General features: G+C 43.4%; 1 protein-coding gene across 2 annotated transcripts in view; it reads left to right on the top strand.

Moving 5' to 3' along the window:
* Positions 1–20,266, top strand: part of LOC140917713 (vascular endothelial growth factor receptor kdr-like) — a 182,627-nt gene extending 162,361 nt beyond the window's left edge. For both annotated transcript variants that reach the window (XM_073361074.2, XM_073361075.2), the window contains exons 28-30: positions 2,288–2,366; positions 5,587–5,687; positions 14,667–20,266. In XM_073361074.2, the coding sequence (XP_073217175.1) occupies positions 2,288–2,366; positions 5,587–5,687; positions 14,667–14,871 (385 nt within the window). In that variant the 3' untranslated portion in view covers positions 14,872–20,266. The remainder of the gene's footprint in view (positions 1–2,287; positions 2,367–5,586; positions 5,688–14,666) is intronic.
* Positions 20,267–20,494: the final 228 nt, after the last annotated feature.

The raw sequence follows: 20,494 nt of genomic DNA on the forward strand, positions 1-20,494 counted from the left end.
TTCTTACTTTGGTTTCAAGTTAAGACTCTAGACAATTAAGAAAGTCAAAGCTGGAAAGTAGTTTAAGCCTGCAGGTAAGTGCATGGATCACCACAGTTTGGCATATGTATTGTCTTCTCTGCCTACCAGCATTTATGGTGGAGTGGAACAGGTCTGCTTATGGTTCCTGGGTTCAGTCAGCACTAGGCTAGGGGCAGGGCCTTCCCTGGTTGAGGGCTCTTGCTTTTGAAACCCTTTCCCAGGGGTCAGCACCACCATGCTGCACAACAGACACTTGACAAAATTACTGGACTAGTGACGGACATTGGCGGGGGATAGGAGAGGGCTCTGGGCTGAGACAGGGGGTTGGGGTGTGGGAGGAGGTACAGGTTCTGGGCTGAGGGTGCAGGTTCTGGGGTAGGGCCAGAAATGAGGGGTTCAGGGTGCAGGAGGGGGCTCCAGGCTGGAGCAGGGGGGTGGGATGCAAGGGGGTGAGAGTTCAGGCTGGGGGTGCAGGCTCTGGTGTGGGGCCGGGGATGAGGGTTCAGAGTGTGGGAGGGGGCTCTGGGCTGGGGCAGAGGGTTGGGGTGTGGAGGGGGTGAGGGCTCTAGCTGGGAGTGCAGGCTTTGGGGTGGGGCTGGGGATGAGGGTTTTGGGATGCAGGAGGGTGCTGTGGGCTGGGATCGAGGGGTTCAGAGGGCAGGAAGGGGATCAGGGCTGGGGCAGAGTGTTGGGGCCCGGGAGGGGGGCTCAGGGGTACAGGCTCCAGGTGGCACTTACCTCAAGCAGCTCCCGGAAGGAGCGGCATGACCCCCCTCAGGCTCATACAGAGGCATGGCCAGGAAGCTCTGCACGCTGCCCTGTCTGCAGGCACCGGCCCCACAGCTCCCATTGGCCATGGTTTCTGGCCAATGGGCTGGGAGCCGCAGAGTCAGCGCTCGTGGGGGAGGAGGGGAAGTGGCAGCGTGTAGAGCCACCTGGCCGCGCCTCCACCAGCAACAGCAGGGATGGGGAGCCGCCTGAGGTGAGCACCCCCCTCGGACCTCAAAAATTTTACCATGGATGGACACTTGTGTCCGTCTAAAGACATGTTGCCGACCCCTGCCCCTTCCCCAAAGTGATTTGCCACATTGGCTGCCTTTAGGGCAGGCTTTCAATCCCATGTGTTTTAGATGGACCATCCTCTCCTGAAGCTCCCACTCCTGTGATTTCAGTTTCAGTCCCCCACATGCTTGTATCAGTTGGCTTTGAACACTTTTCTGGGGAAGAGGGGTTTGCTTTGAGTGTCACTGAGTTTCCCTCTGTGCCTTAAACTTTGGTCCTGTCTAAAGATGGACCAAGGAAGCTGGACATTGGGTTTTTCAGAAACAAAGCTAGGGATAGTTGGATCCAGCCTCTCTCTTATCTGAACCACCAAGGTTTTGGGGCGTTATAATAACACTTTGCAAAGCTTCCAGTTCTGGCCCTGCTCTCATTTTGCTTTAATAAATATTAGGTCTGATTGGCTCTTTAACTGGTTTTCAGTGTTTTGTATTTAATAAACTCTTGGGATTGGCTAGCGGCTTTAGAAGCCACTGTCCTGTGGGACGCAGACTGGCTCGGACGGGCGCTGCATTCTGTGTGTGGAGGAGGCAGGCAGCTGGCATGCCTTGCTGGGCGCAGTGGAAGTGTACTCCGCAACTGCTATTGCACTTAAGGTGTTGCAGCTCGCGCTCCCACCAGCATTGACCATGGTCTGCCATCCGTATAGAAAGGGAAGGATCAGGAAACGGAGGGGACATATATATATCCCTGTCCTGTCCTTTGTGATGTCTGCTAATGATGGTGGTGTGTGGCCATATGACTTTCCCCTGGTAGGCCAAGAGAATCCAGAACCTAGCCCTTATCCTATAATTTAAAATACTATGGGTTGTCCATGTCACTGTCCCTTTTTATCTGAAGTCCTGATAGTGTGGATTTTGTCAGCAGCTCCTGGGTGGGGGGGTCTCATTTTATAACTCATATATGGATACTGCTTGTCGGAGCCCTACTAACTGGTTACAAGATGTAGAAGAAAATCTAAAGAAGGAACCTCACTCGGGTCAGGGATATTGTTTGAGCTACAGAGCCAGGTCAGCAGCCACTTGGGAAAGAAGGAAAGTTACAGGGTCATCATGAATGGTTCATAGAACCATAGAATATCAGGGTTGGAAGGACCTCAGGAGGTCATCTAGTCCAACCCCCTGCTCAAAGCAGGACCAACACCAACTAAATCATCCCAGCCAAGGCTGATGATTGTGTGCTGATCTCTCACCCTTCTCCTTTTCAGTAATAACAGTAAGAAGAGACCGCTGAGTGTGAAGACATTTGATGAGGTGCCAGTGGAGAAGCAGAAAGTAATGAATGAGGTAAGCGAGGTGAACACATCCCCTTCCAGCAGGTTTGCAGGCCTGCTGTCATCAGGGACTGAAAGAGTTTCTGGAGCATGTGTGTGCTTCATTCTGGGAGAGGGGACAGAAACCCCAATGGGGATTTGGCCCTGGATCCAGGAGGGCAAAGGGGATCCTGCACTTTGTTTCATGGAGCAATTCACATGGAGGCTAAAAGCATGATTACTCCAGCTCTGCTCAGTGCCAGGAACTTCACGTGGCCTCTTCTGGGGTCACAAAGCACCTAGTTGTCTCTCTTCTCCATCCATATAAAATAACTCAAGAGCTTCTTTTGTAGTTCAGCTCCTTGTGAACTTCAGTATAATTTCTCCCCATGCTTCCTGCCTTAGAGTCAGAGCCACTGGCACCATAGGGCAACCCCTGTCTGCTCAAAAACTCAACAGCAATAAGCCTTCAGGTGAACATCTGGCTGAGGGAGAGGGTGAGCACCCACAGGCTGTGGAGCAAGTAAAGGTCAGGGAGGATGCACACATTTTTGTCTCTTCCTATGGCCCATATGCTCTCCCAGGCAGGGAGTGCTCTCACGCTCGCTTGCTCTCCCCAGCCTGCATGGTCCCCTGTGCAGGGAGTTTCTTCTCCAACTGATGAATATATACTCTCCTGGGAAGGGTGAGGTGTCCATCTACAGTTGATCCTAGAAAGCAGATCTCTAGTCCACCCTCTTGCCAGTGCAGAACTGTTACCTGTTATTTCCTCTTCCTTTGCCATATTCAGTTTCTAGAACTCCATCCCTATTCCACAGTCTTAGGGATCTGTAGGGTAAGAATTCCTGTGAGCTGCTATCTGCTCCCTCTACAGATCTGTCTCTCTGGATCACACAAGTACTTTCACTGGACAGACAGCTCTCACAAATAGGTGGCCAACTGCCTGCATCTGCAGCCCTTTTCCAAAGACCTCATCATGAGGGGCATGTCTAAAATCAGTACATATTTGGTGGTACTATTTTTCCTACATATAGGAAAGAGGGTGACATTAAAATTAATGGCAGAATTAAAGTTGTATTGCAGTGGATATCTTAGATAAGTATAGCCCTTGTGTCATCCGCTTTACTACTGAGTGCACAAGGATTAGTGCCAGTGCATTAAATGCCAAAGGAATTAATACTGATTAGGTCAGTCTTTCAAATAGTTCAAAGGGCACAACCACATCTTTCCTGCATTAATGCTCGTGACCTGTAGTTTTTTAATTCGTTTTCTTGTAGTTGTTTAAAGGTACTATGAAAGCGGCAATTCAGATAAATATGTGGTTGAAAAATAAATTATGGGGTCACTTATTGTTAAAATATAAACCTGGCATGAAATCCTTGCCACTTATTTCAGTGGGGCTGGGATTTCACCCCATAAATTTAAAAAAATAAAAACAATCACGTTTTCTGACTTGTGTTACTACCCCCCGAGAACAGTCTGATTTTCTGCTCGCTCTGAATGCCACTTGTTCACTTTCCCACTTCCTCAGACGGCAGACTGATCACAGGTTCATTCCCATTTCTAGTTAGTTTCCCTTTTTGGTTCAGGTACACAGCACAGCTGCTGTTGGTGCCCTTTTCAGAACTGAAGGGGAGTATTTAAGTTGTAAAGAATTTCTCCCCCAACCTCAAAAAACCCACCTGTTTTCATTTAAAATTTTTAAAATTTTTATAGTTATTTGGAACAGGGACCATGTCTACCTGTTAATTTATGCAGAACCTAGCGCACTAGCAAACTGGCCCTATTCATGGCCTCTAGACATAAGCTTAGTGCAGACAATAAAAATGAATAATAATTAACAATCATAGCTTTTGAATCAGAGCCCCCTCCCTTTTATTTTAACACCACTTTATCTTTTAGACCTAAACTTCACAACTCCGCAGGACAGATGAAAGATTTTTTTTGTCCACTTGAGTACAAAGAAGGAGCCCTGCAAGATATGTTTACTGTGTCATACTCCTTGCAAGGAGTTTGTGTGGTCTAATCTGGTACCACGCTTACAGTTTCTTTAGTTCAGTAAGAAGTGTTTCTAATAGGGAGAGCAATTCTAGAAGGTATTTAAGATAGCATTTATCTCAGGAGACCTATAAATGGATGTGCACTTTATAAACCTTCATTCAGATTTCAGCTCCACAATCTAGAAGGTACCCCTACATCATGTTTAATAACAGATTTCAAGTTTAAAATGGCAAAAAGCTTCTTCTTGTGATATGTGTACGTAGAATTTCTCTTTAAAATACCAGAAAGCCAAAATAGGAAAGAAGAATCGTCAGTTATGTTTGCTTTTTTTATTTGACACAATCTTCCCTCACTATTAATGTCTTTCCGTCTGTATACATTATTTCAGCCCTGGGCATATCATTGCATTTTATGGCCGTTTTAAAACTGATCAATAACATTTTTAACTCCATAAAAACAAGGCAAATTTTCAAAGGCCAAACAAAAAGTACCAAGGGGCCCAGATGGCTAAGCGGAATGGTAATGTAGGCCCCAATTTAGCAAAGCACACAAACATGAACTTAACTTCAGAATCAATGGGCATTATGGAAGAGCTGAAAGTTGTGTGTGTTGTTAAGTGCTTTGCTGTATAGAGGTGAGTTTTTAAAGTACGGGTGCCGGTGCTTTTGCTGACTGGGGGCCATAATACAGAGCGTTAGTGCTGTAGGTTGTTGATTTGAGTCCAACCCAGCTTGGCAAATGCCCATGTGAAGACTCTTTGGTGCTGTGTGTGGAATGTGTTGGTAGGTCTCACTCCAGCTCCTAGTACACTAATGTGTACCTAAAGGGAAAAAAAAAGAATCACCTCTACAAATGACTTCCTTGTTGGCAGTCAGTGCCTGAGGGACCGGTAACTGAACTGGCCTTGGAGCCTCAACCCCACGTAGGGGTGGCCTCTCCAGGGATGAGGAAACCTGGCACTGCTCCTGCCTGGGCTTCACCTGCTTTGTGGACAAATGAGGGAATTCAGCCTGCAGGACTGAGAGTCTGGCCCCTATCACAGCACAAAAAAATGCTTCAGAAGAGTAAGTGAGAGAAGGATAGACTCCAGCTGGACCTTGGTGTTTGAACTGGCCCCTTTGCTCTTCCTTCTCCGGTGGCTTTCATTGCTGCCCAGTACAAACTCTCCATCACTTGCTGTGAATGCGGCAGAGCTGCAGTGCTGTCCTTTGCAGTTACCATGTTACTGATGTCCCGTTCCTTTCACTCTACAGGAGAGCGAGTCGGATAGCGGGATGGTGCTGACATCGGATGAGATGAAAAGCCTGAAGAGGCTGGAAATTCGCTCCTGGCCTTATGGGATTATGGCTCTAGCGTGAGTACTTTGGGAACATTTCTTTGGAGTCAGTGTCCTGTCCAGAAAAGGTTGTTAAAAAAAAAAAAAGCTTCTGATTCCAAATGGAACACTTAGTCTGCAGCGCCAGCAGCTCGGGGCTTCAGGATTACAACAGAAAGAGGATGGTTAATACAGTTCAAACTGAAGAGGCGCAGTTCAGTTTTGGTCACAGCATAGAGAAAAGAGGTACCAGTTTGCATATAAAACACAGTCCCAGACTTCTGAAAAGAAAGCTGTTCCTCTAGCGGGGCTTTCATACATGTGTTTCCCTGCTCACAGTGTGAACATTAATTAGTCAGATGAAGCTCGAAAACCAATTTCATCAACCTCAGCACAGGATGCGCCACTAATCAAATTAACTCTTTTTCCAAAGGAGAAGCTGCCTCATGCTTCTGAATCATCATATTCAAAGAGGGGTCAGGCTTTCAAATAAAGTTGGTTTATTTCAGGGTCTAACCCCTAAGAGCCACAAATGTGGTGCAAGTGGCAAACATAATATGGGAGTATAAGGATAGTGAATATATTAGGAGTATGTTAACGTTTCCCTGCCTCTTTCTAATGTTCCTATTTACGGGTGGGACAATTTCGAGAACTAGCCAAACTTTATAGTACCAGAGACAAGCAGAGGAAAAGCCCTTATAAATATGTCAGTGCCTACCAGACCTATGTCAGCCTACTGTGGACGTAAAGGATGAGATGGATCTTTCCAGAACACTAGTGATGAAAAAATGAGAAAATTGGGATAAGCACTAAAAGGCTTGTATGTGTTTCAGAACCAAGATCTCCAGACTTCCTTCTCCATGACAATCCCCTCGTCCTGTCCTTCCCTCTTCCCACGGTCGCCCACTTAAGTCCCCAACACCCTCTCACTCTCCCGTCTGCTACTATCAGGAGCCTATCGATCAGTCTTTGCAGATTTGGGTTCCACATAGGGATTGGGCCAACGTGGAACAGGGGTGTTTGTCCACTCATAGCAAAGGCCATTAAAACCGATCACACTAGAATTGTATTTTTCAGAAAGCAAACAGCCTTTGGCTTCTTGCTCTGCATCTCCCTGCAAAGAACAATCAGGCATTGTTGGGGGGGAGCACGCCTGGGGGACTGAACAGGTCTTTTCCATCTCCACTCTTATAAAAAAAGTCCTATAGAAAATATTAACCCTTATATAGGTTTTTGGAGTCAGCCTACAGAATCTAATAGAGAATAGTATCTCTGCTACAGAGTTCTTCAAAAGAATCTGTGGCAAGGATCTCATTCTCTGTTCAGTTAGTTAGGAATTGACAATGAATTTCAACCAAACTGCTTGGAGTTTTCTGTAAGACCTATACTGTAGTATCTAAGACAGATAGAACCCTATTGACTTGGCTTCTCCCTATTAAATTCAACACAGCTTGTCTACAATGGTATTTTCTACAATTCCCCACAGAACACAGTTGACCTTCTTTGTGAGGTGTGGTATATCGGGAGAAGCTTGCACTGCTTCTGTATAGTGTTAGCAGGCTCATTTCAGAGAGTGCACAGTCGGAGCGCAACAGTCAGTACTTGAGAGGGACTACTGACTTGCTCCTGACAGACAGACAGAGAGGAGGGATGACGGAAGCTTGCCTTGGCTTTTCACACTTCAGCTCCATGAAGTCCCAGTTATCGTTCGGAGGAGTAGACTCAGTCTGTGATATGTGATAAAAGTTACAGAGCAGGCTCATGTTATCCTTGCAGAACTGATGTAAGCTTTCAAATTCCGCTTGTCCTGCAGGAAAGGAACTCAGTGTGTTCAGCAGAATTCATTCTGCAGGACAGCGGGAGAATTAAGGACCCAATATTGTACCTAAAAAGGGACAGCAGGCATCCTCACAAAGTTCTGTGTCTACATGCACACAAGGGGTGGATGCATTGATTCAAATAAAACCTGCCCTCCCCTGATGATATTTGCCCATTTTTTTAGAATCATGTTTGAATGAAACTTTTTTGTTTCTGAGATTCAGAAGTGTTCAGATGAGTAGCTGGTGGATTTTTCTTTCCTGCCCCTTCAGGTTTTCAGCAGACATCGGAAGCACCAAATTCCCACATGCCAGGCTGCTCTCTAATGGCATTGCCATTCAGAAGCAAACACATTAGAAACCCCAGAAGTGAATTTATTCTCGTGAGATTTCCAGCCCAGCTCTGTAAAGGTTCAAGCCTCAAATAAAACTTCTGAACTGGACACTGGACCAGATCCTGAGTTAGTGTCAATTGGTTTAATTCCACTGACTTCATTTAATATATGCTCCAATTAAATATCCCCAGCTGGATATCTGGTCTTCTAAATCCAGATCTTTTTTGGTATTCCATTTGTAACTGTAGACCAGGTACTTCCTGTGTCAACCAGTCCACACATGGGCATTTGGATAGAAATCTAATCTAATCTAGAGCCAAGGCCTGCAGCAAGCAGCATCCATACCCACCTCATTCTCAGGACTCCGGCAATCTCATGGCGGACAGAGGAGTGTTTGTCCTTGGCCTGTTTTTCCATTCAACATTCGAAGTTCACCCCAGCTGAGAAGATCCTTTTGCCAGACTCTTTTTTTAAACTATCTTGCAGAATCTCTGTGGCCCAAGTGGTATGTTCATTTAGATATTAATTATGGAAGGTCTTGGCATCCTTTCATTTCAGGACAAGTCATCCCTTGATCCTACACGCCCGTAACATGAAAAACATCCCTGAGAAGCACTTGTAATATTCTCCAAATGGCTTGGAGAGGTCAGAGAAGAGTGTTAGTTTAGTGGGGGAGATAATGTCACCCTTGTTAATTGTGTATCTCTCTCTATCAAAAACATTTACCCTGGACCCATTTCAAACAGTCATCCTCTTCTTACCCAAAATCTTTCAAAGGCTTAGCATGTTTTCTAAACCAGGGTGGCTGCGTTTATTATTTTTTGCCGAAATCTCACTGTTTATTTGTCTTGCATTTGCTTGCTCTGTCAAGTTGAAAAGTTGGCAACACTACTTGCTGGTGTCAAGAGTTTACTGAGGCTGAATCTGATACCTTGGGCCTGGGAATCCTGTTAGACAAGTAATAACTATTTCTGAAGTCAGAAGCATTTTACGTTGGCTTTATGAGAGCAAAAAAGGGACTACATCTAAATCAGCATTCGAGGAAGTGTGGGACATAAGGATGAGGATAGAGTGTCAGGTTTCATCTTGTAACATTAATATGCCAGCACCAAGCACTGCTTTAAAATCCTCCTGGAGACTCTTTAATCAAGTTATTATTAAGATCTATAGCAGGCTTGGCTTTTGCTTGGGTATGGGGTTTGTTTGGGGGTTTTATTGTCTGATCTAATGACGCTCGGTTGCTCTTAAAAAATTAGTCGGGCTAATCTTGGCTGAGCACCCTGACCCCACCTGACTGGGTCTCAGCTGATGTGCTGCAGGCTCCGAGATGCAGCATCCAGCTCCTGTCACTGAGGGCTGTGCCTTTACATTACAATTACAGGACACAAGTGTTTTGTAGTATGGTCCTTTGACAAGTTTCTACTAATAGAGTAGACAGGCCCTTAATTATAAACCTATCAACTCCCTCTGTGGGTATTTACAATTTACAAAGAGGGTTTAGGCACCAGGGTATGGGCACTGTAGAAAGAAAGCCTGAAGGCATGATTAGCATGTCCCCATGAGTCACTGGTTAGCCAAGCTATATATTTGCTTTCTTCTAATCTTCCTTCATAAGTTAGTTCCTCCAGTGCCTTAATCATTTTTGTTGCTCTACACTTAAACCTCTCCAGTTTGTAGCCATCTTCCTGGTGCAGAGGAGCCCAGAACTGAGTGTATAATGTGTGCTAGGCACAGTCTCACAAGTGTATCATGTGGGTGTGAAACAAGTGTTTCCCCAACTAGCACTGAATACAAACTTGCACCTGAGAAAAGTGGCACTTTTCGTGTTTTGAGTGTGGAAATGGCAGTGTTCAGATTCCACCACCACCCTTCTCAAAATGTAACAAATTCCTACAGGCACAAATTCAAGAATTTTTGTATTGGTCCCTGTATAAGATGTTACTGTCTTGGGCCAATTTCAAAATGTATTTTAGGTGGAACTCACCCTCCCCACACAGTCCTCCCCACTGGACTTGATTGAGATATTCAGCATTATGAAGGGCATAGTGAAAACTAACCAGTCCCTTCTTTCTACTCTCTCCTTTCATAGGAGAAGAGGTCATTTAAAAGTAAAGGTTAGTGAAGGCAGAATCAATAAAGGAAAATACTTCTTTAGGCAGCCAACCTAAAGGTCAACCTGTGGAATTCACTGAGGTAAATACTGTGGCTGAATTTTAACAGGATTAGGTCATTGTATGAACCATTATTAACATTTGTAGCTACGTAATACTATGAGTAGTTAAATCTCATCATGCTTTGGGCCTTAAACTATTCACCTGTGTGGCTCAGGAAGGATTTTTCCCTCCCATGCAACATTGCACAATTGACTCGGAGCATAATTATAAGAGGGGTTTTGCTTTCCTCTGAAGCAATGGGTACTGGCCACTACTGGAGGCAGGATGCCAGACTAGATGGACCAACTGTCTGATCCAATGTGGCAGTTTCTATGTAGCAAATGAGATTTCAAGGACAGTCAGAACAAGGAAACTGCAGCCTACCACTACAATATATATTCCAAGCATATGTACATTTCCCTCCTGCTGAGCAAGAAAAGACTATATTTACTGACATTTCATTCTAGAGCATTAAAAGGTAAAATGTAAAGACCTCTGGATTGTTTTAATTTAGGACATGCATTTTGCATGAAAGGAACATTTCTGAAAGTTAATTGCATTTCAATTTGCCATAGATGGTTAATCACAGAACTCACTTCAGATCAAACTCATCATTTCTCTGGCTTGGGAGCGAATATTAAATGTCACTGTTTAAGTCTCTCTTCAGACATCAGTGTGATTTAGGTGACAGACAGAGCTATTCCCAGATGCAGTCCCCTGCTGTAGATGGGACAGAAACACAAGGAGAACACTTGGTGGAAGCCAGCAAGGGTCTGAAAGTTTCTCATTGTGTGGCCAAACTAAACCCTAATAAAATTTCTTTTATCTGGCACTCCAAGGCACACAGGCCGAGGGCCAAGTTAAACAGATACTTTCGTGCTTCTCCTTGTCTCCATTGACAACTTTAATACCTGGAAATTAAAAGCCAGAATGTCTGTGGAGTCAGCTGACAAGAGTCAACAGGGCTACGTAATAAAAGAAAAGTACATAAATAAACAGTAGAGCAGAGAGACAGTTCTGCCGCTTATTCCAGAGGGAGAATCTATCTAAAGAGAGGAGATGGAAAAGCTGGCAAATGTATGGCATTTTGAAGAAATTCCCGCTGGTGTTTTCCTCTGGACAATGAGAAAGAAGAGAATTTAGATTTTGATAATAAAAGACTGTCACATTGCTGGAACTCTCAGGGTTATAGCTTATTTCAGTCATGAGCGGCAACCTAGTGAGTAATGATCTGCATTGCCATGCAAGGAATTTGAGTTCAACTCCTAGTCCAGATCTAAGAGGCCAGCACAGCAGAGTTTGTCTGCACAGTTTACTTCTCTGTACCCTGGAAGTCTCAGGATTGGAGTTTATTGAAGAGATGCAAGAAGCATCCTAGTGGTTAGATCTCTGCATCACCATGCAGGAATCGTGGGTTCATTTTCCTGTCTTGAGTTTGAGCAGGATGTACTGACATTTTGGGGAGGACAACCACATCAGACCAAAATAGACCCTGCTGTAAAATGACGCATCTCCCATTGAAGTCGAAGGAAGTTGCACCTGTTCATATGATGGCTGAATTTGACTCAACATCTCAAGTGCTACTGGCTTAGAATGAATCCCTTCATAGATTGGCATATTCAAAGTATCATCCAACACACACACAAACTCACCAAACAACGGAGAATTACAGGACTGAATGACTCAAAAGTGACCATTATAAACTGACTGGTGCACATACACACAAGCCGATACATTACCTGAGCCAATACAATATACAAGACGTGCCTGCCTGCACCTCTCCAGAACAATTAGCATTGACAATGAAAACACCAATACTGATTCTACTAGCCAGGCTGGTGACACTTGTAGCTCACAGCGAACTTCAGTTCCTGGACAGGCTCAGGATTTCAAGGCAAGAGACCAGATCTTCTAAGGTTATCGTATCATAATTTATTGAGAGATATTAGCTCCCTTTCTGGAGAAAAAGACATTTTCCCCTCTGTACTGAAACCAGAGACAGAAGGCGACAGGAAGAATGAGGACAACAGAAAATGAAAAATAGGAATATTATGAGTGTGTTGTCCCCAGCAGCAACCTCCTTGTTAAGTCTGGGCTGGGTCTAGCTATCTTAGATATTTAAATAGTCCCCATTACCATAGTACATGAACAGACCTTACAAGTTTTAATGAATTTAGCCTGTGACGCATGGAAGTACAATTATCTCCATCTCGAGGTCACACCGAAAGTGTTGGGCACAACAGGGACTTGAACCCAGGTCTCCTAAGTCCTTCACTAGTGACCTAATCATTGGACCAACTGAGTCTCCTGCTGGTTTGTTTTTCAACCAAGTGTTCCAGAACATAAACACTTAAGAGGGAAAACAGTGGGAAAATCTGCTCAACTGCAGAAAAGGTTGAATGTGAGCCAACAAGGTGATGCAATTGTGAAAAAGGCTAATATAATTCTGGGGTGTACTAACAGGAAAATCATGTGAGACAGGCAGTAATTGTTCTACTCTACCTGGCACTGGTGAGGCCTCAACTGGAGTACATTGTCCAGTTCTGGGTGCCACACTTTAAGAAAGATGTGGACAAATTGGAACACGTCCAGAGGAGAGCAACAAAAATTATAAAAGGCTTAGGAAACCTGACCTGTGAGGAAAGGTTAAAAAAGTTGGCATGTTTAGTCTTAAGAAAAGAAGACAGAGGGGGACCTGATAACAGTCTCCAAATATGTTAAGGGTTGTTATAAAGGGGATGGTCATCAATTATTCTCCATGTTCACTGAAGGTAGGTCAAGAAGTAATGGGCTTAATCTGCAGCAAGGGAGATTTAGGTTAGATATTAGGAAAATCTTTCTAACTAGAATAGTTAAATTCTGAACTAGGCTTGCAAGGGAGGTTGTAGAAGCCCCATCATTGGAGGTTTTTAAGAACAGGTTGGACAAACACCTGTCAGGGATGGTCCATGTTGACTTAATCCTGCCTCAACCTCTTCACGTCCCTTCCAGCCCTACATTTCTATGATTCTATAAAGCAGGGTCACACCTCCATCCTCAATCAGCCATAGTCTGTTTACAAATGGGAAGGAGTGCTGGGTGTGAGGTAGGCTGACTCATGATGCTGCGATCAGTATTTTCCTCTATCACGATGCCTACAAAAACATGCACCAGTGATTAAACAGCTGGTGTGCAGTGACTAGAGCTTTTCATACTGACCAGTTTTATCTCATAGTTTCTTTGCGCTCCCTCTGTTTGTTGTATGTATCTGTTGGCCCATCTCTTATATTTGGATTGTAAGATCCTTGGGCCAGGGACTTTCCTCTTGTTTTGTGTTTGTACAGTATCTAGCACTTACAGGATCTGGGAATATGACTGGGCTCACTCTGCACTACTGCAATATATATAAAATAATAATAAATAGTCAAATTTCTCCTGAAGACTGTTTCTGTTTCAAGGCCATTAGAAAGTAGCTATTTACCTGTACACATGATATGTGTTCTCCTACTGTCTGAGCATTATATAATTGGTTCATTTTAAACTCTCCCTAGCATGTTCAGGAGTCATTTTGAAGTGAGACACGAGGAATGCCATGATCAGAGTCAGTTTGCAATTATGGATTATTGCAAAAAGATTCAGATCAGTTAGTTACAGAGTCCTAACAACAGTGGACAAGTTCAGAGAACCACTTCCAGATCTGGATCTTTATTACCACCATCTCTGAATTATCCAAATCTCCTCCACAAACATGCGTTGAATTCCTCGGGTGGAAGGTGCTATAGATGAGCAAAATATTATTTCTGAGGTTGCATATAATTACCTTTTTGGGGTTCAAGTGAACCTCTCTTCAAAGCCACCATGTGATGGCATCTAATGAAGACTGGTCCACACTCCCTTTGGAGTTCTAGTTCTACCAATAGGGGTTGCTATTTAGCGGCATAAATTGTTTATTTCTCCACACCATCACCTAGAGCAGTGGTTCTCAACCTGTGGCCTGGGTGCCACCTGCAGCCCAATCAGCACAGACCCCAGGTGACATCGTCAGGGCCATACAGGTAGTATTGGATACCGCCCACATAACACATTTTGAGCCCATATGTGGCCCACAATGGTAAATAGGTTGAGAACCACTGCTCTAGAGTAAAAGAAGGCAGCTGGGAATCAAAACAGGGTCTCTTGAATAGCACCAACTGCAGGATACCAGTTTGGGCATCATGCAACTTAGCTGAAAGACTGTTCTGTAGTTTTAAAGGGTTACAAAGTATGTAAAGTGCCCTTGTGCTCTCCACATTATTATAAATCAAAGCATGTCATAGATTATTCATTAATCCCAGTTTTTACTGTACTTAAAGAAAAACCATAGCTCATGATTCTGCTTTCAAAATGTCACGTTCCCTGACCTGATGTCAGAACAATGACAGGAGCATTTATAACCAAGATACATACAGTACCTTGCAGGGTGGCTCGTGGTTAGTGAAAGACACAGGGTATAAGGACTCCTAGATATTATTCCCGACTCTGCTATTGAATCTCTGAGCAACCTTGAGCAAGACACAAACTCAGTCCCCCCATCTGTAAAATGGGGATAACAGTTACGTGTCTGACAGGGGTGCTGTGAGGGTCAGTTCAGTAATGCATTTTGAGATCCTGGAACGACAGATATTAGGCCAATGACAGATAAGAGCAAAGCTTTATAAGAAAAGGGTCTGAATTGTTTGTCTTTGTTTTAAACAGGCAGAGAGCTGTCAGCAAGAGCAAAGAATCCATGTTATCAGAGCATGAGATTGTGAAATACCAGCCAGCAGTACAGACTGATGAGGACACCATAGACTTCACACTGGAAGACTCAGTCCTCCTGCCCATGGATCCAAACCTGGAATGCCACAGCCCACCGCCCGACTACAACTCCGTCATCCACTATTCTGCCCCTCCAGTGTAATCAGCCCAGTTCCATCTTTGCACCTCTTTCAACAATGCTGGATTCTCACATGCCTCCATCATTTGTACAGGCTCTTTAAAAGGACTAGGGTAAAAAGAGAAGGAAACTGACAATGTCCTTGATATGAATGGAAACCCTTAAAGAGCAGCTACCTTAAAGGTATATTTCAGCTTATCTAGTTAACAGACCAGAATCAAAAATAGGAGCTGCAGCCCAAAAGTGCCCCCACTCCTTACTCCCCACACGGGGACTGTTCAGTGGCAATTGCAGACGTGCAAGGTATGTCAATCCCTTTTTGCTCATTCCATACAAGTCACTGAGGGTCAAATCAGGTCAGGTGTGGAAACAGTATTGATTCTGCTGGCCACACGTAGACCCTGCAAGGATTATACGCTCAGATGCTGTCAGGGGAGCAGTTAAGAACTGCAGCCCCAAACACTGATATGTGGATTTTGAAACCATACATTATTTTAAAAACATGGGGATCTCCTTGTCCCTCCCAAAATGTATTTGAAATATCCAAATTGTTTTGCTTATGGTTGGTATTCTAATGGTGTTTGTACATCTTCTGGGATCCGTCCTTGAAACCATACAACATACACAGAGCATGGGCACTCTGAGTACCCGTAGAAAACCTGGATTTGGTTGCATTCTGGGCACACTACAGAGCTCATCTATTTCCCCAGGTTTTTCCTTTGTGGGAACAACAATTTATTTTAGTGCACTATTTTATAATGATTGTTCGGCACCCTAGGTCTTTGGATAGGGACTTTATAAATTTAGATAAATAAATTGTCCTATGTTTGTGTGCACTCAATGCAGGCCATATACCACTAGGACACAAACACTTTAACACAATTTTTCTGTTTAGCTTCTGGACACATCTTTAAAGAAAGCACTTCCCCTAGATTCCACTGCTGATGCCAAACACAGTTTGATTTTTGGAATACCAACCTGTACCACACCAGGAGCAATCTGACATTTAGGTTCATACTGCTGGGGCCCATGCAGCCTAACCACCTTGCTAGTGTGGTGTGTAATGCCCTAAGCGGGTAAATGAAAACTTTTCGCAGTCTGCTTATCCAGGCCTGGCTGGATCCCGGATCTACATAGCCGAGAAATTCAAAGTGACCTGCCCCTCACCCCCCACATGCTGTGTGCAGCAGGGGGGTTGTAGATTTGCCAGCATGCACACCCATGTCCTCCTTTCAGCAACCTCACAAGTAAGCAAGTAATCCTTGTAATTTAATGCACTGTGAAGTAATCTCAGCTGACATTACAAATTTAGGCAGGAGTAAAGCAACTAGGATCTCAAGTCTAAAGCAAGGCTGAGAAAGATGCTCATTGACAGTCAAGCCTGTAACCTCCGAAATTATAACCTGGGAAAAGGAGCTTTACATTAATTTTCTCCCTGGGGATTTTTCCAAGGCCTAGGAAAGCCCTCCAGTCCCTTCCTAGGTCTGGAACTAGCAATTACCTCTTTCCTTCAGAGGACAGATCTTTTTAAATGATCACAAACCGAAAGAAGAAAAGGCACCTGGCAAACAATGTGATCATCTTTCCCTAACTCCTCCAGCATAATGAAAACAGACCAAACACTCTCAGAACATTAGAATCATTTTCAAATTACTAGGTAGACTTGATGACATTGAAATAAGCATGAAAGAAGACTCAGGTATTATCACAGGGGAAAACAAATAAAAAATCCCAAGCCCAGCACCCTCTTAACTGTGAATGGTAAAACATTTGAAATGGGGGGATCCTCAGATTGTAATCCCAGTTCTCTTTAGTTCCTGAATTAGTCTGAAAAAAGCATGCAGGTTCCCATTTGAAAAAAGGGATCTGCAGTAATTCACAAAGATGAGTCTCTAGTAAGCCCCTTGTTCCTATTTGACCTGCTGGGAAGTTGTGGTCTGTAATTGCTTTATTGTCATTTTTGCACTTCTTTGTATTGTAGTAACTATGTGTTAACTAGAGCTGGTCAAATAATGAGAGAAACTGATTGGGGGAATAATTTATCTAAAAAGTGACAAAAAGCTCTTTTGATCAGTTGTTCAGTGAACATTAAATTGACCATCTATAGAGCTGGTCAAATAATAAAGCACTTGGTTTGCAGATAATTTATTCACAAGACAAATGGAAAAAAATGTCTCCAGTATATAACTCTGCTGGGTCTAGCATTAACAGTGTCAATGTGAGACAGTTTTTGCTGTTGTACCTTGCTCTTAAACGTGTGAAAATTACAGTGTGTAAAAAACTTTTGCTTGCAAAATCTAAATATAAGGAGGCCTAGGGAAAAAAATAACAGTTGCAAGTATATAAATGTGCTCTCCATTTCTAAAATAAAATTGGAAACACTGCTGTGCTAATTAACTGCTTCCAAGAAAACTCAGCATCTTTTCACATCACCTTTCTTCAGAACACAATTTGCAGAGGCTTTTATGAAACCAAAGTGATGCAGGGGTTGTGTTCTAAGTGGAACCAAGGGAGTGCTTTTATTTACGGGGGTACTGCATCTAGAGTCTTATTATGGCTTTTAGCCAACATCCATCACAGTTGTTTTTATGTCACATGAGAACACAGAAATGCAGGCCTGTGCACTCTCCATGAGATCTGCAAAATTATACCCATTTTAATCGCTGGTTCCATGGATGGGCCTCTAAAAACTGAGGACCTCTTTGTGATTCAAGGATCAGAAGGCATCTAGAGCTAGCCATGCCTGATGCCCAGTTCATCGGAAACAGGACAACAATCCCTGTCTGTGGGTGGGAGGGTTTGGTTCCTTTATGTCAGCCTCAATGCACTTAAGAAGTGTCCTGAACAAAACTGCAAATGACCAAGATTTGGACAAATGTGTTTCCAACTTTTATTTGAGTGGAAGTTTCTTTTTCTTTTTCACAGTAAATGCAACCAGCTGAACTATTACCTGACAAGTATTATTCACGTATGTGTCTTGTATTTTATTTACTAATATTTTGTTTGTCCTTTCCTCTCCTCCCTTAATTTAATTATTGTTCTTTCCTTACATTGGTGTATATAGTTTACCCAGTAGAGGCAAATATAGCAATTCCTCCATATGATATGTCTGTAACATTTTAATCAAGAGAAAGACGGAGATCCCCTGATGTAACAGAGTTAAGTATCTTTACTAAACATTTCACTAATGCTTGCGGGCCAGGCTCGGTTAACAGTACCCTCCCATTTCCAGTTTATAGTGACTCTCCTTCTGGCTGTTAGCATCTTTGGCTCTCCTTTATTCCCTTTGTTACGTAGCTTCAGTTAGAAAACAGGGATTGGGAGGAATCTGGTGGGCTTGTAACACTCCTGCAGGTATCAGCTGTGCAGCTCAAGGTAAAGGGGAGGGATTTTCACAGCTTCTAGTCTAACTCCGAGGCTGATCTACTGATAGGAGGAAGAGAGGAGGACAAATTGCTAAGTGCTGTAATGTTTGATTTTTCAGACTTCTCAGGGATTCCTGTTTGACTCCAGAGGGCAGTTGGCCGCCTGCCTTTCTAATCTGATTCAGTTTAACGACAACTGTTATTAACCTGTGCAAACCTGCTGGGCTTTTTATGGTGCTTTCCCCTTCTGTTTTTCCCTAGCAACCACAAAGTATCAGGCAAAGGGACTCTGAGCATTCAGGGGAAAGAATCTCCCCGATGAACCCTGGGGCCAGATAAGAGGCCAAAGATAAGGTACCTGATTGTGGTCCAGACCCATCTAATTATTTTGGTGTTTCTTGACATCTATATTCCCTGGTTCCCCTTTTTCCTTACTCTCCATTTATCTTAACACTTAATTCCATGGAAAGTTCAGATCATGTTTAGCCTCCCTCCTGGCTTCTCCCAGTAGCTTCTTCTCTGCCTTTTGGCTAAGATCAAATGTGCAACTGGTTTCAGTCTGATATTGCCCAGGTATCCTGTACTTGCTGGGGATTGACTAGATCATCTAAACAGGACTTTTTTTTTTCCACCTTTAACTTTAACCTTTTCCCATCCTAAGACTTCCTACATTGGCTAGAGTTAGGGACTGTGACTTTTTTATCTCTATCAGAAACTGTCCATGTAACATCTCCCTGAACAAAATATGTTTCTTCTCTTCTGGGTATTTAAATACTGAGCTTCTCCAGCAAGCTAAAATTTGGTGAATTTATAGCTGAAGTCTATCTGTTTCCCCTGTCTCTTTCAGACAGTTTGATCACTCTTTGCCTCTTTCACTTTATCTTAACTAGATGGGGGGCCCAAACTCAGACACTGGATCCATCTCCCCCTGCCCTGAGTGCTAGGGTACCTCCAATCAAAATGAAAATCTCATGTCTCAAGCCTTACTCTGTAGTAGGCTCAAATAAGGACATTAAATCCTGTTAAATTTGGATCTGTATTGAGATCCAAATCTAAATGTCTCCAAACTCCACAGTTTGGATCTCTCTCTAATGTGAACACTGCTCTTTCTTGCAACTTTGTTGGGCAGTTGTCTGGAGTCCTTCAAAAGGCCATGGCACTTTATCACTTCTTCTCTGCCTCCTATTTATTGTGGAGAATGTTCACTGGCACTTTACTCTGTAACCAGCTAGTCAAAAGCTTAAAACATAAATCTTCTCAATAACATTTCATCTTCAGCAGTGGCACTGTCTTGTCACGTCCCATCTCGCCTGGGAAGTGTTATCTGCTTTTAATACAATTACAAGGGTGTGGTCTTGATTAATGGTTTCTAGCTCCCAAGTCCCACCTGGGCAATCCCATGGAATAAAACGTTTCTGATGAAATATCATCAGCAAAATGTCCATAACAAGATACGATGCTACAAAGCACTGGATCTGTAGGAGATGATGCAATTCTGAGCTCAAACATAGGGCCTTCTTCTTAAAATTAATTGGAGGGAGAAAACAGGAGGAGAGGTATGAATTCCCTTGTTCGACCTCAGCTCTGGTTTGTTTGTATCAAGTGTTGTTTCCATATTGTGTAGAAGGACAAAAAGTCCCAGTTCCTGGCTGAACTGCAAGAGCTCACTGGCATGCCAACCAAATATGATTCCTTAAAAGATATGGTTACTCACGAAGACTAGCATGGAATGCAGGAACCAAATAGTGTCTTTGCCTGCCTGATAATCCTGTTTCACAAGAGCCAGCCCAGCCTTATTATTCAATTAATTTTTCCTTAGACCTTGAGCTGTCAAAGCTGTTAATGAAAGCTGGGAAAGCCCAATAACTATGGAGTTAAGGGAAATAAACTAAGCAAGTGCCATGGTATTATTCAAATCACTATGGAATGTCTGGGTGCCCTGTCCCTGTCTGGCTGAAGAATGTATGCACTGAAAACTCCGCTTTCTTACGTAGTCGAAAATTGTATTGTATCTATTAACCAAAATAAAATAAAATAAAATGATTCTATATTTATACAGCCCAGGACTCCTTTGTGTCATCTGTTGTCTCATGTGAAGTTGTCCTTGAAGCATAATATAAATAAATAAAGAAACAGTGTTTTCAGAGGGTTTACAGAGAATGGAATTTGCATTAATTGCTTCATGGTTTTCAAAGGTTAGGACATAAACCTGCCACATTGTAACAGCTCAAAGATGTCTAATGGCCATATTTGCTTAAAAGGCTCATGATGCTGGGAAAATG

The sequence above is a fragment of the Lepidochelys kempii genome, chromosome 9, assembly GCF_965140285.1.
Source record: "Lepidochelys kempii isolate rLepKem1 chromosome 9, rLepKem1.hap1, whole genome shotgun sequence".
In the NCBI taxonomy this organism is placed as follows: domain Eukaryota; kingdom Metazoa; phylum Chordata; order Testudines; family Cheloniidae; genus Lepidochelys; species Lepidochelys kempii.